This window comes from Haplochromis burtoni, unplaced genomic scaffold, assembly GCF_018398535.1.
Source record: "Haplochromis burtoni strain Fernald_Lab_line unplaced genomic scaffold, NCSU_Asbu1 Contig_138, whole genome shotgun sequence".
Taxonomy (NCBI): Eukaryota; Metazoa; Chordata; class Actinopteri; order Cichliformes; family Cichlidae; genus Haplochromis; species Haplochromis burtoni.
This window is the reverse complement of record NW_024582499.1, coordinates 463,753-481,552: the sequence shown is the minus strand read 5'-3', so window position 1 is coordinate 481,552 and position 17,800 is coordinate 463,753. Positions and strand designations below refer to the sequence as shown.

At 40.7% G+C, this 17,800-nt stretch overlaps 1 protein-coding gene across 1 annotated transcript in view; it reads right to left on the bottom strand.

Moving 5' to 3' along the window:
• Window positions 1–16,062, bottom strand: part of bcap31 (B cell receptor associated protein 31) — a 24,950-nt gene extending 8,888 nt beyond the window's left edge. Inside the window, exons 1-5 of the mRNA XM_005931145.3 lie at window positions 15,907–16,062; window positions 12,404–12,503; window positions 10,079–10,179; window positions 9,032–9,176; window positions 2,512–2,647 (exon numbers count right to left, since the gene is read on the bottom strand). Coding sequence (XP_005931207.1) covers window positions 2,512–2,647; window positions 9,032–9,176; window positions 10,079–10,179; window positions 12,404–12,495 — 474 coding nt within the window. The 5' untranslated portion in view covers window positions 12,496–12,503; window positions 15,907–16,062. The remainder of the gene's footprint in view (window positions 1–2,511; window positions 2,648–9,031; window positions 9,177–10,078; window positions 10,180–12,403; window positions 12,504–15,906) is intronic.
• Between the last annotated feature and the right edge of the window lie 1,738 nt (window positions 16,063–17,800).

The window sequence follows — 17,800 nt, the reverse complement described above, 5'->3', positions numbered from 1 at the left end:
CGATCGCTCCAGGATACAGGTTCTCTCAGTAAAACATCAGCTGCTGGCCTTCAGTTTCCTCTCTAGAGAAAGTGTAAAGAGCTCAGAGTAGATCTGCTGCTCCTTGGTCACCTGACAAGGATGCCTACTAAGTGAGGCATTTTAGGCGTGTTCAGCCGGAGGTGGCCCAGGACAAGCTGGAAGGCTCTGTGCCCCGAACCCAGAACAGCTGAGGTTATCGAAGTCTTTGCTAAAACTGCTGCTAAGACAGAAATGTTGACTCTGAAAATGTTTTTAGCATTTTTGCAGTGTCTCTTTTCTATCAGATGTTTATTTTTGATCACAGGTTTAGTTTGAGATGTAGTTACAAGACAGGAACACTAGAGGGTGCTCAGCTAACAGTAACTGTGGTCACTTTCTACTGTTCAGTTAGTGCAGGGGTGCGGGGACTCCAGGCCTCAAGTTCTGATGTCCTGCAGGTTTTATCTTTTTATTGGCTCAAGAGTTGGGAGTTCGCCTTGTAATGTTACATCCACTGAGGTTGTGGCCCGAGAGGCCTAAGGACACACTAGCAGGAAATAAATTCCATAATGCCTGCAGGGATACGTTTTGCCTTATTGTGAAGCAGGAAGGAGAAAACAAAAAATTCAGGGCTCATTTCTGAGATTTACAGCAGCAAATCTGTCATGTTGGTGCAGAAAAGCAAAGAGATTCGGTGCCTTGTACAAATCGGCGTGATGACTCAACAAACTGAACTCTGAATGTGCTGAATCAATTTCCAGATGAAGGATGACGCTTCCAGTCATGAGCATGTGGTGTTTGCATCAAACAGGAGTGCAACTAGAGAAATCAGCACAAAGAGGATGCACTAGAGCAAGAACACATTAAAACTAACATGCAGGATAAAATCGAACTGTCAGGGCCGGGATGGAAAATGGAAAAGCAGCTGAGATAAGCCAAACTGCAGCTTCTCAGCCGTATAAAACAATAACTGGCTCACAAGACAAAGTTTAAACTCCAAAGAAGAGAAGCAAACAGTCTCCTGCACAAAAACGCTCCACCGCAACCACTTCAAGAAACCCAGGAGTCATTTTTATTAAGTTATGGCTCCTGTGGGGTCTGCCTCTCAATCACACAGACCTAAAAATACTGCCTTTTCCCCTCTCTGAGCGGCACCCAAATTTTTTTTAATTGTTGTAGTTGCTTTTAGAGTATCTTGCTCTATAAAATGTGCCTGGCATGCTGTGTCTGTTCTTCCAAAACTCAGGACTGAAACTCGGGAATCCGCTTCTTCCAGTCTGGAGTTTCTGCAGAACAGTGAAGCTGGATGGAGTTTTATTATGAAAAACATCTTTTCCAGAAACAGCCAATCCTCAACCACAGAACAAAACCATTTTTACCAAATATCACCATGACGGCAGTGTAGGGATGGGTACTGGTATCCGGTGCCATTATGGTTCTGACATAAACGGTAGTAACCAGACCGAAAAGCAGCGCACATTTCGGTGCTTTTTTTCGGTGCTTTTTTTTCCTGAGCTGTGATACACTTTGGATTCTAGCCAATCATTTTACGTTTCCGAGGATAGTAGGCGGGGCCAGGTACGTACGTTCTTTTAGAGCAGAGCTACAGATTAAAAATGCCCAAGGCGAAGCGGTCAAAGTCTGGCTGTACTTCACAGCAAAAATGCAAACTCAGCAGCAACAAGTGCTTTAAGCTGATACTGTGATACTGTCAAAGGAGGTAACACCTCGAATCCGATGAAACACCTGGCGACGCATAGCGTTTTTTAAAAGCCGAGAAATGCGCCGTATTTGATAGCTTGCTGCGAGACCTCACACCGAGCACATCTACTGCGGGTGTGGTGCCTGTTATCGGACCCGGAGTTAGCAACATCCCCCAAAAACCCGAAGAGGAGAGTCCTGGCCCCTAGCCCTGCCAGTGTAGCAGAAATGATGAGGATGATGATGGCAGCAGCAGCCGTTCTTCTCTGCGTGAGTAGCTTAATGTTGTTTCGTGTGTAATTTACGTTGAGTAGGCTAACCACGTTATTACATTAATGCATGTAAGGTGAACTAGCAAACATCATCGATAGTTACATGCGGCTGTCTTCTTGTTTGATGGCAGATACTCCCTTCACCCTGGCCAAAAAGGCTAAAATGACCAAAGAAAAAGTGGAAAACAGTAACATGAGAGGTTTTGGACAAAGTTGTGTTTTTTCCATTGTTTAAGCACTGCTTCCAGCCAAGAGTGATGCCATATATGCCCAAGCTGCAGAAAAGGCTAACATTGTTATCTTTTTACAAAAAAAAGCTGTAACATGAGAGGTTTTTGGACCAATTTTGTGTTCTCCATTCTTTAAGCACGGTTTGAGCACCGTTTAAGCACCGGCACCGTTTCAAAAGTACCGGTTTGGGCACCATCTGAAAAATAATTACTGATTACCATCCCTAGTGATGTGACATGACCTATAGAATTCTACCAGCAGAACTTGAAAAGCTCAAAACTCTATGTGCGTGTTTTTTTTTTTTCACCTCTTGCAACATCTCGTTGTCCTCCATGTATTTCTTGGCGGCATTGCTGGCGCCCTCCGCCTGCTTCTTGAAGGCTTCGTTGGAGGCCATGAGTGAAGCCTGCTGGGAGAGCAGAGTGGCCAGGCGACGCAGCAACCTGCAACAGACAAAACATCAGTGTGTGATCACACTAAACAGACTGCTTATCAGCCTCCTTTAATTTGATAAATGTTTCAGCATCACCTGAAACTCATCAGTAAACATCCTGGAGAGTGGGCAGTACCCACAGGAGAACCATTAAATATCTTCCAAATGAACGAGCTTTGAATTTTGTGAATTCCAGCCATCGAGTATCCAAAACTAGTGATCTGTTTTACAAAACATCTACCACAAGATATTCCTGCTAAAGAGGGGCAGCAGATTCCAGAGGTTCATTTATATTTTCCACAGAAAAATTACATAAATGTTGAATTACTTAAAAACAGAGTTGCCTAGTATATCTGCAGGTATCTTTTAAAGAGGATTGAATGTTAGTAAACCATGCATGAGGTCATCTGACCGCAGCTTCTGAACAGAAACAACAACGCAGTAAAGAGATTTTGAAATCATCAGATCAGGATCACCATGTTCCCAGTAAAGAGGTCCGGGATTATGACATCACAAAGTCAGGAGTCGCTTCACGCATGGATACATGTATAGTAACACACTGTGACCCCTGACATTTCCCCGCGTGCTGTGTGAGGCGTTCGTGCTGTGTGTGGCGTCGACAGGCGGTGATGTAATTGTAGCTCACTGTGGGTGGAGGGAGGGGCAGGTACACTGAATATCTGCCCCCATTCATGTAAGTTGTGGGAGAGAATCACTGAGCTGCAGCTTTGCGGGCTGGAAAGTTTCAGAGCACTTCTGCCAACATAGTTATCAGACAGAAAAATAAAATGAAAGTATGAACCGTGCGTTTCCTCTCAGCTCACATCAGACTCCAGACTCGGAGACTTTTGATGTGAAAAGATCCCCACCTGCTCCATCTTTGGTTGTGGACAAAATGACACGTATTGAGATGCTTTTAGTGCACATACAGTAGGTTAACAAGCAGACAGTTTAGCATTTGATTTTAATTGAAATAGTATTTTCTACTTTTGCTTTTAATTCATTTTTTTTTAAGTCTTCACAACAGTTTGCCTAGTTTCAGTGTTTTTGTTATGAATAACCTATTTGAATAAAACATTAAACACAGGAATGTAAAATCAGGCTTCTCCTGCAGAGATGAGTAACAGGACGCTGAAATTTGAAGCTGACTTCACTCTGTAAAAAACCTGCAGATGTGAAGCTTGCTGGGGGTAAATTTACCACCTCGGTGAGCAGTTACCTCGTGGCTGCTGGTTCACCATCATGTGAGGCTGAAGCCATGTGCCAGTTGTAAATATCTCATTGGTGATGCATTCAGGAACATTCTGACAAACAGCAGAAACCAGCAGGTTCTGTCTGTGCAGTTTGACTCACACTCAACCTGCAGCTATTTTCAGGGTGTAAAACTTCCCCAGCAACACACAGCGCTGACAAAATGTCAAATACACACTGACCAGTTCCTGTGAGCTGCAAAAGTGACCCAATACACATTCACTCTGATCGATTATGCCCAAAAAACAGTCTCACTATTATTTAGGGCTGCCACAAACGATTATTTTGATAGTCGACTAGTCACCGATTATTTTTGTGATTAGTCGACTAATCAGATCATCATCCATTGGACGTAAAACGTACAGCTTATTGCACCAGCAGCATCTGCTCTTATATAACTATCATTAGCTTACAGCTTTAAGTGTTTAAGGTGCTAACTAAAAATAAAGACAAGATGGTAGTTTATTAAATTTTAATTAAATGTGCAGATTGTTTCGGTGGAGTTTAATAAACTCAGCCGATTTACTCAGGAACAAATAAAATACTGAAAAAAAGCCAAACAATAACATTTTTAAGTTATCTAAGTGACTCTGTATATCATGTTTAACCTGAGTAGCGAAAGACGGCGGTGGGTTTGAAAACGATTTGCCGGGAGTCCGGTGTTCTCACGGCTCTAGTGAGCCTAGCCCCCGGCTAGCTATCGAGCTAGTGGGTAACAGACGTCTCCGAAAACGTCGGAGCGCTTTTGAAAATATGGTGTCCTGATAAACTGAGCAGATATTTGAGGTTTACACAGCTACATTCTCGCCTGAAAACACGTTAAACGTTTATTTTGTGACCCAGAAAGAATAATAAGAGTAAAACTAACTAGCTGCCGCCATTGTTGGAAACTGAGCTGGGCTCGCGCTATGAATTCTGGGACAGAGCTTACTTCTTCGGGGTTTAACGGCAGCTGGCATCCTTGTACATGCAGTGCTGCCATCTTCTGTTTCAGTCCGTTATTACACTCTTAAATCCTGCTACTTATTCCTGCATCTTTCAGGATCTTACAAAGCTTCAAACGACGCGTCAGACTATTAAATCAGTCGTCGACGATTTTGATAGTCATGACTAGTCGACTAATCGTGGCAGCCCTACTATTATTATTATTATTATTATTGTGCTAAATATTGTAATTTCAGTTATTAATCTAACACACTGGGGCTTAATGATCTTTTAAATCCGCAACAAGAATTTTCTTGACTTTTCAACAGAATTCAAATGAAATACAATTAACTGGGGACAGAACAGCTGGAAGAGGAGCTGGAGAGGTCATCTGGTAGAGAATTACACTCAAAACTAGCAGGTGATTTAAACCACAAAGGCTGTCTCTGCAAGGGCAACAGTTGGTTTCTGACAGATTCATAGAGGAGATCTGCAAAGTAGCCAAATGGAGACCAACAGCCTGATCACATGGTGCTGAAAGGGGACCAAGGTGAGAGACTCAGCGGGACACATTCACTTAGACCAAAGAGTCTTTGTTTTGCTCAAGATGAATCACACTGGGTGACTCTGGGCATTTATGGTGAGGCAAATATGCACTACTGTAACAACGAGAGAAAACAAAATTTGCCTGAAAAGCCACACCTAGAAGTATGTTCTCCTTATTGATCTGTGCTGCTGTGTTAGCATAAGTAAGGCTGAAAAATATGTTAACTGTTAATAACACCACAGCTCAGCGGATGGTGCAGAGTATTGTAAAGGTATTCGAACACGCAGGATGATACATTACTTCTTAAGTAGTTAATAAGCAATGTTTTACTTCTGCAAAGGCACCAAGTGATTGTTTTAGCAACATCACTGTTCATGGTTTAAAATTCCCTCACTGCTTTTTCCCCAGCCTTGAATGTTTACTATAACAACACGGAAAATGTTGAAAAAACAGTGCATTAGTCAGGAACAGCGGTGGATTATTCCACACATGTCGCTGGATGCCATATTTGTTGCAGCAGGAGGGTGTGCGTGTGTGTGTGTGTGTGTGTGTGTATAGCTAGGTTTAAGTTTGGTGTCTTTAGCGGTTTAATAGATACATCAGGTTGTAAGTCTGATTTATCTTCTGCAACACCACAGCAGCCTGTTTGGATCAGTGTGTAAACTGCTTCAAGGCGACCAAAAGTGGAGTAGTTTACACGAGGAATAAAAGAGATTTCTCCATCTCAAGTGTCTCTAGGAGGAGCGACTGTCTGTTCCAAATACGGCTGTCAGTTACTTCACAGGCCTGAAATAATCTGACCAGGCAGCTGCCAGAGCTTCAGCCTTTCCACAGTCTTCTTCTTGGCTCAGGCTGGAAATTCTTGAGCTGGAGTTCCCAATCACAGCGGCCTGGCAGCGGAGGGCACGGTCTAAACTTCCTCCTGGCATCTGCGTTACAGCAGCTGTCACATCACATGCTGCGCTGCCACAGTGAGTCACAGAGCAGCAGCTGCTGCACACCAAAAAGTACCCCAGAAGAGCAGCAACAAGAAGGACGTGCTGCTGCCCCCTGCAGGCGACCAGGGGGCACAGAACAACTCTGCAATCAAAACTGCACCAAACTGATCTGTCCTGATTTATTGTCACTTAGACCCACCAGCTGTAGGTCAACCAAGATCCGTCAGGGTCACATGACCACTGACTGCTCAACTAAATATTTAGAAAGATTCAAAATAAAATCTCACACAACACTCACGAGAAGCCAGCTGACTGTAGCAGCAGCAACTCAAACTGAACCGTCAGCAAATAATTGTTATCAATAAAATACGCATGCAAATGTCATAAATTTCACAAACTGCTGCGTCGTAAGTAAGACCCTCTAAGGTTCAAGTAAAGCTGCAAAACTAATATAAATCTCTCAAATTATCTACAGGGTGTTGATTTGAGAGCTTGCTGTATTTTACCCTCCCGTAAAAAGACGTAGTCTTAGTGTAAGATCAGTGCATTCAGATCAGGCTTTATATGCATTCAAATACTGTGAAAACTCAGGATTCAGACAGGCTGGTCTCCAAGTCACACTTTGTTTTGCAACTTTCTGATGAACACAGCAGACAAATTTCAGGTATTGACAATAACTGTGATACATACAAAAAGTAAATACTACTTCCAGCTGTTCTTTTTAGGGGTCACAGCAGATCATACACCTCCCTCCTCACCCTGTCCAAATAAGACACGATATCAGAAATGATCTAAGACAATGGATCTGAGGACTTCACCTCAGGAATGAAGGAATGGGTAATTTCAGTTTTTCCTGCTGTAAAAAGGGAAATCTATTTATAGATTTCGCCATCCTCACATACTGACTTCTTAAGTCAGTATGTGAGGATGGCGAATGAAACAAGCCTTCTTCTTTGATGGACTTCACTGGTAACTTTATGGATTTTCAACCCAACAACAAGCCGTCAGACCAGTAACAACATGCCATGTTGCTGAAGTCTGAGGTTAGTTGTACTCAGTCACGTCTGACTCTGAGTGGGTCAGCCAATCAGGCTGCTTCGCACCTGTGAGGTCTCTGTCCAATCTGGATGGGGATTTACACTGTACAGTGGAAACACACACTGACAGACACACACACGGTCAGCTGCTCATTCTTTCCGCCCGACTTTAAATTCCTCTGAGTTTAGATCAGCCGGCCTGTTGGGTCTATTCTGGTGCGACTGAGTATCCCACTGCAAGCTCGCTTTAGGACAGAAGTTCAGAGAGAAGTTCAGCTGCACGCTGGTCCTAACTCCCATATGTGGTCGTCTCCTCACTCCTCAGTGCACTGACGACCCTTTCGCTCTGTTTGCATGCTCCTGTGGAGGCTTCGGCTGATTCAGCACTCCCAAACAATCAGCCTTAAGGGAAAGTCGGCTATAAAGTCGTCCCAACAATGATGAAGGCTTACTAATAACACTCTTACAGTGCAGCATCCACTCTGTGTCAAAAATGGAGGAAACTCAACAAGAGTCTGTGGAATCTTCATGGCATTAAATCTCTTAATTTGCAGTTCTTTTCGGAGTTTGTGGTGAATGATTTCACCGCTCACACAGCTGGAAACAATTTTACACTTCAGCTCCTGATTTTAATTGTGTTGAAACTGTTAGATTTAGGCATTAAAAACCACTAGTTTCACCCCCATGTGACACTTAATTGGATAAATGGTTAACAGGATGGCGAAGGGGTGTAGAAAAAGTTCCTGGTTTCACTGCTCTGGTTTCTTTTACAGCAGGATGACAGACTTTGGTGGAGAATGTGGACAACATACGTGCTGCAGACACGAAAACTATTACTGCTGAATTACAACAGAGTCAAAGTCTGTAACACAAAAAGTGGCCATGTGTCCAACAACACAAACAGACTTCTGTATTGTGACAATTTTAGCACAGGATCAGGCAGCTCTTTGCCTCTTTTAAAACTTGGTACGCTTATTTGCATTGTTTGTTTTATTTTGGATCTATTTTTGAAATATGTTTTAATTTAATTAATACTTTTTTAATGATCTAACAAAAAACAAGGAATAAGAAGACCGTGTCTTTAATTTTAAAAATTGCCGCAGTTCAGAAATGTTGCACCTTCTTTAAAAACCCTGAACACAGCTGATCTTTTGTGATCTCCGAGTCTAAGCAGAGCTCGGCCTGGTTACTACCTGGATGGGACACTGCCTAGGAACTAGTTTACAGCACCTTATCTTATCCTTCCCTTTATAAAGAGACTCTTAAGTGGGAGTGGGAGGGCAAAGAAGATGAAACCACCTTTTTTGTGATTGAAATCGAAAAATACAAAACAAAACAAAAAAACCCACAGAGCTCAGATCTGTAACGACAGCCCATGGAGGAGAGTCGGTCTGGCTATAATGACACACAAACAGAATTTAGACTCCATGAGGTCGAGTAGTCCAGATGCACGAGGCAGCATCATGTATCGTTCCCATCCTGATCCAGAAAGTTCGATCAGATATTAGTGGCGATGTGCCGATCTATGAAGCCGATCTAGTTCGACCGTTTAAGTCGTTCTCTGAGCAACTATCCGATTGTTAGCACAAAAGCTAACAGCTGTATCCTCGGTTTAAAGTCTTTCCAGTGAAGTGAGGCTACTGTGGCTGATCCTAAAACTTAAACAGCTTGAGGTGAGGGGTGTGTGTGTGGCTTACAGGCAGAGCAGCAGGGCGAAGCCAGCAATGTACTCGTTCCTCTGTGCTCTGAACAGCTTCATGTGGATGTGCTCGATGGCTGTCGGGTGGTTTGCCAGATCCACCTTCTCCGTCACACTGTACTTCCTCACCTCACGGAAAGCATCTGTACAGGAAACACACGGAAACGTCACCTTTCTGCATCTTTAATTCACAGTAAACTTATTTTGTAGCTGCACTGTAGCTCTGCTGCTTCCCTGCTGGCTGAGGTACAAAGTCGGTGCTTACGGGGAGCAAACTCTGTCCTACCACACACGCACACAACAGAACTGATTTCTGGCACAGGTACTGAACTGTTAATGGTTGATGTTTTTAAAACCCGAACTTAAACAACTGCTTAAAATAATTATTATTAGTAGAAAACCTCTTGCTCTAAGTAAACTCTCTGTGAGGCCGTTGGCAGGAAAAACCTGGTTTATGTTAGAAGCTAGTTCAAATCACGATGTGTGGTAAACCTGGGCGGATAAATGTGGCTACTGAGCAAAGTAAGTAAAGAAGTACTGGATATACTGTCACAATACAACATGTAATTACAGTTGTACTTCCTAAACAACATTTAAGCATATGAAAAAATAAAGCTGTCTTTCTGCACAACCAAATGAGTAGCTTCTATGTTTAGATGGAAACATCTCGAATCCCTGTGATCTGCGATCCCACTACGACAGATGTTATGTATCTGGGAAAATTTTGCAGTTACTTTGATGCTTTACAAAATCACAGACTGATGCCGAACTTTAATTTAGTTTTAAATGTTATAAAAGCCACACATTATTTCTGCCTAACACTCCTTTGATAAAGAGTTTGGCAACATTTCATCAGCTGGACTCTGAACACGCTGTTATTACAAAGTAAGGAACTGATGGTGCCGTTGTTTACCCGTGCTTCATCAAACTTGATTGAAATGGAGCTACAGCAGCGTCCTCCACAGACAGGAAGAATGCAGAATATCGACTACACTTTGGCTAAAGGCCACCTCCCAACCAATCAACAAAAGCACTGCAGACGTACCGATAAGCAGAAAGACGAGGATGGCGATGGCCACCATGAAGGCGGTGTTTCCATAGAGAGTGATGGCCTTTATGATGCGAGATTTGAAAATGCTGTTCCACCTAAAAAAACAACAACCAGGAGAATAAAACACAAATCAGTCGGCAACTTCAAGAAGTTCACTTTTATACATTTTTACATTATAGAGACATTAGAGTCACTTTTCTTTTCTTTGTTTATTTTTTAACTCTTTGTTTGGAGTAATCTGAATGAGTTTTTTGTTATTTTATGAAGCCATTATTTAATTTTTAAATGTTTTGTTGGACACTACTGGTTCTGCAGGACAGGAACTGAACTTCTGGGATAATTAAAATCCATCTTATCGCATCTTTTGGGAGCCAAAAGTGATCCTAGCACGCTTGAAGTGATGGGAAAAAAAAAAAGGAAGAGAGCAGAAGAGAAAGGATGGACGAATGAATGGTGATCTTAATGTTTTACAACACAGCAACTAAACCTGGAGCTCTAGCCCCCTCTAGGGGCCAAACAAAAACAGACATGAGCTCAACTGTGCAGTGACCTCTGCAGGAAGCTGGTTATTAAGAATATAGTTAGTACAGTTTTATATTTATTTTTATTTAGTTTATATTATATAGAATTTTTTTTTTTAATTTGCTTTAGTTTGAGCCATTTTCTAGAGTCAGTTCTTAGTACTTTTAGAACTTTTAACAGTTTCAGTTTTGGGGTTTTTTTCCATATGAGGGAGTGGGATACACCAAAGTTTCAGTCTGAATAACCACGTTGCTATTATATAAAATTGCACATTTTCATTTTACACAGTTTAAGTAAAATTTCATTTTGTTTTATTTTTATTTTTGTTGTCTAAAAAACAAACAAAAAACATGTCGACACCTTGTTTTATTAAATTGTAATTATGGTTAGGAACAAAACTGTAAAGTAAGTTGAGTTGTTGTTTTCCTGCTTCCATCTGTGGAGTCATGAATCAAGAACAATGATATTGCGGTGTGAAACTGACTAAAAGAGACAACAATATTACTTATCCTTGTTGTTTCTGGGTTAATGTACCATCCAACAAACGCAACTGTTGCTCAAAGCCTACATAAGCAGAGGTCATGTTATTGCATTTATCTATGTTAGGTTACACCATTGCTACAAACAGTCAATCAGATAAAAATGATAAACTTTCTTTCACATATGAAAATAACAAAACAAAGGCTATTTTTAATTCTTGATATCTAGTCAGATAAAATAATTTAAAAACTCCTCTATGAGGTCTAGCACTAAAACTTCTCTACTTTTATTGACTTTTTTCTTTGTTGGATTTCAGCTCGTATCAGCGCTGTGCCGTGTGTGCAGAGTTAATCAGAGCTCATCATTCGGCAGTCAGGTCTTTTAATGTGATCACAGTCACACAGAGCTGCTCTGTTTGAGGACAAACTGAACTCTGCTGCTTCCATCAGCGAGCTTCACGCTTCTCCAGCTAAAAATTAACGGCCAAAGCTTCCTCTCATGGAGCCAACAGCACACGGACACAATGTTGTAAATGCTTTGCATTGGCTGCTTTAAACCCAGATGGGCCAAGATTTATCTCGCCGTCTGTTTGTCGTGTGACAGTATCGAAAATCCATGATTGGGGAAGTTTTCAGCAAGACAGAGAAAACATTCAATATCCAGAATTGTCTAATTGTCTGTAATTTTTCCCATGAAAGACACATCCATCAGCAGGGTTGCTAAAATGCCTGATTTCTATAGAGGTACTTTCTTGTGATTGTGATACTTTGTTTTGTTTTCAAGGTGTACTAAACTACAAAAGGATCGGTGTAGGGATGCATGCATCAGAACTGGTCCCCTACCAGCCCAAAAGCTCGGCACACATGAGCCGACATTACTGGTTGTGTCATGTGCATCTGTGAAATCACCACAGCCTTATCACCTTTCCCTCTCTGTAAAGTGGCACTCTGAGCTCCAGCTGATACATCAACTCAAACAACGGCAAGCATAAACTCGGTGGAACAAAAAAGTGCCAGCAGTTTGGAGATATTCCACACTGGTGCGCCAACACCTTGTTTGTATGTTTGCAAATGTTTTTATTGACTGTAAACTGCGGTCAAACCCAGCTGACTGACAGCTTAGACGATAATCTCTCTCATTTAAAAGTGAAATGGATTGAAAGTAATTTCTTTCCAGCTGCTAGTTTACCACAAACTACTGACCTTTCCAGGCAGTAGTTTGTACTGGCAGATATCTTAAGCCAAGGTAACGCTATCAGATTTGAGCTGGAAAAAGCCTGATGCCAAGACAGGTGTGTGTGAGTCAGGTGTTACCCACCTCTTGGGTGAGATGAAGGGAATGCAGAGCAGCAGAACTAAGAAGACCTCAGCGTAGAGGAAGGTGGCCACCGCAGTCCACTGCAGACTCATCCTGACTTCTGAACAGGAAACACAGCAGGTTCACATGTCAAAAACACCATCGCATGGCACTTGATCATGACATCTACAGTTAATCGTTCTCAATAAGCAGAAGAACAGAATAACTACTTTATTGCCATTCACAACGTCCAGCAGTTAGTGCACATTAGAACAAACTGTATGACTTTAATCCACCCAGTTATCAGACACTTTCATCCATCAGTGCTCTGGCTGCCTCTGGCTGATGTGCTGCTCTGATGTTTAATATATTCATTTCATCAGATTGAGAATTAACGTGATAACATACCAGTCACACAAACTACCCAACTGACCGAGGCAGGAACAGTGTGCTCTGTCACGTAAAACTCAGACCCTAACAAAACTTTAAATCCAACAGTTAAACTGAAAGTGGCAGTTTCACAGCACCTCTGCTTAGCACCAATTGCATTTTAGCTCCTCCTGGTTTGCAGCAGTACCGGCGAAAAGTATGAAGCCAACCGTCTTTCTTTATAATTTACTAGGAAAATTGGAAATACTATAGATACAAAACACATGCAAACATAAGTATATTAAGGCAAAAAACACATTTGTATTAGCTTGAAAGTCAATATTTGCTGTAACTGCCTTTATTATTGAACACAGCCTAAACTCTAGTCAGCTTTCTTGTCATTCAGGTCTTCAGGAATGACTCTCCAGGAAATTCAAAGCTCTGTTCTGGATGTTAGCTGGTTTCTGGGAACAAACTTCCAGAAAGCCTCAGATCAGCTGAAACACTCAGTTTATTTAAATCCAGGTTGAAGACTCACCTGTTCTCAGCTGCATTTGAATAAAGCACCAAATCCACAGTGTTTTACTTTTAAGCTTAAATTTCAAAACTTACATTTAACTACTGATTTTATCTACTGTTCCTTCCTTTTTTTCTCCTCCATTTTAAATCATGCTTTTTATTCGTTTCTGTTTTTTAATGTCTCTGTAAAGCACTTTGAATCACCTTGCTGTTGAATTGCGCTATATAAATAAACTTGCCTTGTTCCACTCTCTATGAAGATGATCTCAGACTTCAATAATGTTAAAGTTTGCTTTCCAGGGAGGCCAATCAGAATCCAAATCCCTTTATTGTCATTAAATATCAGACATTCAACAAATACAGAAGCAACTTCCTGTGAGCAGCATTTAGAATAGATCCATCCATCGCAAACACACAGAGACAGACAACCACTCGCACTCACATTCACGCCTGTGAGTCAATCATTAAATTCAGAACAAATAACAATAGAAACAAATATAAAAATACAAACAACATAAATGCAAAACGTTTATACAGATGTGCAAGGGTGCTAATATGTATGTTGTTGTGTGTATGCGTTGTATGCATGAGAGAGATTGTGTTTTGAGGTGGGGCATGTGTGTGTATCTGTGCTCAGTATGATGGCTTGTGGAAAGAAACTGTTCCCGAGTCTGGATAGACCTGTAGCCTCACCCTGAGGGTGGCAGGCCAAACAGGTGAGACGCAGGATGGGTGGAGTCTCTTGTGATTGCCTGTGTAGATGTCAGTAACTGACATCTATTTTATTTTTACTTTTAGATGCATTTTATTGTATTGACGGTGTGTTTGAGATCTTTGTCTTACTGAAAAATGAATCCAGTGGTGAACCACACACTGCTGGCTGAAACGCTCCAAACTATGACAGTCTCCACTGTGTCTCACAGCTGGCTGTAGACACTCACTGTTGTACTGCTCTCCCAACCTCCAGACAAAAAAAATTCATATCTGGATCCATTGCTCCATAGGAGTTCTTGTGTAATCTGCCTCTGACCTTTCTCCCAGTTTCCCTTCCTGAAGAATGGCTTCTTGACAACCAGCCTTTCATTGAGACCATTTCTGAATTCACCTGGTAGACATAGCTTTTTAGGCACGACACTTTGCCCATTTTCCTCACATTTTTTTAAGGACACACTGCACCTTGTCATTTGATTTTTGGGGTTTCCTCTGTTTTCTTGTATTATTGTAGGGTATGTATTTTACAATATAAAGCACCTTAAGGCAACAGTTTTTGTTATTTGGCACTATATAAATAAAATAAAACTGAACTGTCAGCCACGTGTAGCCACAACACTGGCTCACCCCTTGAATTAGGTGCCTTTTTATAATGAATAGTTCACAGGTTAGAAAGCCAAAATAAAATTATTTGAAAATGGAGCATGGACTGGACTGAAAATGAGTGAAAAGGCAGAACAAACATCCAAAGAAAAACATTTGAAAGATTGGAAAACTATTACTTTAACACCACTTTGAAAAAGTCTGACTCTTTGGAAACTAAAGAAAAAGAAGCGAGGAGTGGCTCAAGACTTTCACATAGTTCTGCATGAAATTTTAAAATAAGAAAAAATGTTGTGGAAGCCAGATTTTCACAGATCATACTTTATAAAAATGTTACAACCCCATGAAAGTGGATTTTCAGTGTATGGCTTCTTTCAGCGAAGCTTAATGACATTTTTCTAAAAATGCACTCCTAATCCTGTTCTAAGATTAAATCTAATAAACTCATTTACTTCTTCCACAAAACTGAAAAGCAACACAGCCCACTTTAGAGCAACCCGATGGGTGGAGGCCGGAGGCTTCTCCTTATTCTGAGATTGACGTCTTTGTAGACGATCCCTAACAACAATAAGTGAAAAACACAAAAGCTAAAACAAAATCTGAATAAAGCATTTGAGTGTTTTCTTTGGCTGTGTGCAGTGTGAGCACTCGTGAGGGGTTTGCTTTGCTTCAGATATGGCAGCTCAGAACAGCTGTGTCATTGCGGCTCCGCAAAAACTGCAGAAACACAGCGCAGCATCACGCCTCCTTACACATTAAAACACTGATAACGCCCCTCATCGATCCCACAACACTGTGCTCCCTGTTACAGCTCACTTCAGCCAACAAACCAAACCACAAAGATTCACTGGCAGTACATTTTACCAGCTGCGACACTCTCAGCTGTCTGACCTAAAAACTTTACTCTCCTACCAGCACTCATTTCACATCTTCCCAATTTGCAGACTCTCCAGTGAGCAGATAAATTTGCAGGTCTGTGTATCTGCTGGAACTAAAGTCCATAAAATGAACTATGTGCTGGGAAGTAATTAAACTTGTTTTGTTTTTTTACATTAGCGAACTAGCATGCTAGCTAGTTTCCCCTTACTAGTTACGTTTTCTTTTAGAATTACCCAGGTTATTACTGAAGGTTCAGTCTATTTTCTGGAAAACCGAGCATTCTGTTTCAAATTCACATCTATTCCAAGCGATTGTTTCCAAAAACAAGTCACTTATTTCGCGCCACTCGCTGAAGCTAACTGTTGGTTGCTGCTAGGAGCAGTTAGCCTCGGTAAGCTGGAAAGAATCGGGGTGCTGATTGTTAGTGAACAGGTGGGACTCACCTTAACAAGCACCGCACACAGGGGAGGAGATGCGTCCGCACTGCACTTCCAGGAGCTTCAATTCTCCACTGACTCTGCTGTTAGCTGCTAGTTTAGCCTCCTGCTGTAAGCACTTCCGGGTATTTTAGTGCCAGCTCATCTTGAAATATGATTGGACACGGAGCCGGAAGGGCTGAGGCACGTGACCTATCGTTGCGTCACTTTATTGTTCTATAGTAATCATTTAATGAATTTATAATTATTATCTTTTTGTACCTCACGTGATATTACATCTTTTGTTGAATGAAAAATACCATGCAATAATTCCAGTAAATTCCTTTAGTAGCTTACATTGCTTTTTAACGTGATAATTAATTGCATTTCAATTAATTTGAATGTTTTTCAAATTCACCATTTATTGTGTAAATTTTTATTTTATTTTTTGGTACACATGAGCCTCATAACAACATATTGTTGGAGGTGTACGCACATAAGCCACGAATTAATGAAATACTACGATCTGTGTGTAGTCTCTGCACATGAGATTTTAATCTCTGAAAAAAAATTAACTTAAATTTAGACCACCATGTTTTGTAGCATGTTACATTTTATTTGTATCAAATACGATATACATATAAAATATGTAGGAGACAGATTAAACGCTCACTTAATTAGTAGTTCCTTAGTCTATCCAACAGAGGGAGACACTGTCCATAAAAATCAGGCCTGCTTCAAAACAAGGACAAGAGCCTGCTCTGTTGTTCTATTTCCACAGGTAATTATTTACATGTGGAACTTGTATTTAAAAAAATATTTATTTAAATAATATAAATGCAAACAACTATGTCTGAAGTATATCAGATTCACATTAATTGTATTGTTTTTTTTTGTTTTCATTGGCCTGTGACTGGATAAAGACCTGCATGAACCAAGGGTCCCATGGCAAAAATGTTTTCTCATAATCCTTACTGATCTTTAGTCAAAATGAAAGTACTTTCATGTCATGAGGCCTAAATTACAGCTGACTTAAAAAAAACTAAAAAAAACTAAAAATAGGATGGAATAATTTAGAAATCATTAAAAGACAATATTACACCTTTGAAAATACTGGACTTTATTGTTTTGTTTTTGGGGTTTTGTTTTTATTCTAACATGATCTTTAGGTCATCACAATGGTTTAAATGGTTGGGATATTACAGCTGCTTAACATTTTTGCCATATTTCATAATGTAGTAAATGTCTTCATTGGGTCTGGAGGACAGTTGGGCCAGTTTGGAACACGCATTTTTGTTTTTTGTTATTTTACTAACATTCAGCATTAATGGTGCCTTCACAGAGGTGCATATTACCCATACCAAAGGAAAAAATGGACTCTAATAACCTATGTGGTCCCTCTCCTCTTTAACCTGGAGAACGCTGTATCCGTGATTATCAAAAGGATTTTAAAATATTGATTAGTCAGACCACAGGCCATGTTTTTAACTTCAGTCAATTAAAAGATCAGTCCCAGAAAAGGAAGGAATTTTTCTTAATTTTGTTTATATATTAGATTTTTTCACCTTTGCACTTCAGAGGGTCATTAATATGGCCCAAAAAATCACCGGACATCCTCTTCCCTCTCTGAAGGACCTGTACAACACTCGCTGTCTCAAGAGGGCACGCAGCTTTGTACGGGACTGTACACACCCAGGACACTAAGTTAAGTTACGGTGTCATGTTGTGTCGTGTCATGTTGTGTTGTACGTATTGCTGACGTGGGACAGTTTTCCAATTTCATTGTACCATTCTACTATGTATGACTGTGCAATGACAATAAAGAGTTATCTTATCTTGTCTTAACAAATAATAAATAAAATAAAAAAACAACAACACATAAACCTTGCTAGACATTTTTTGTACATGTTTCTGCATATGC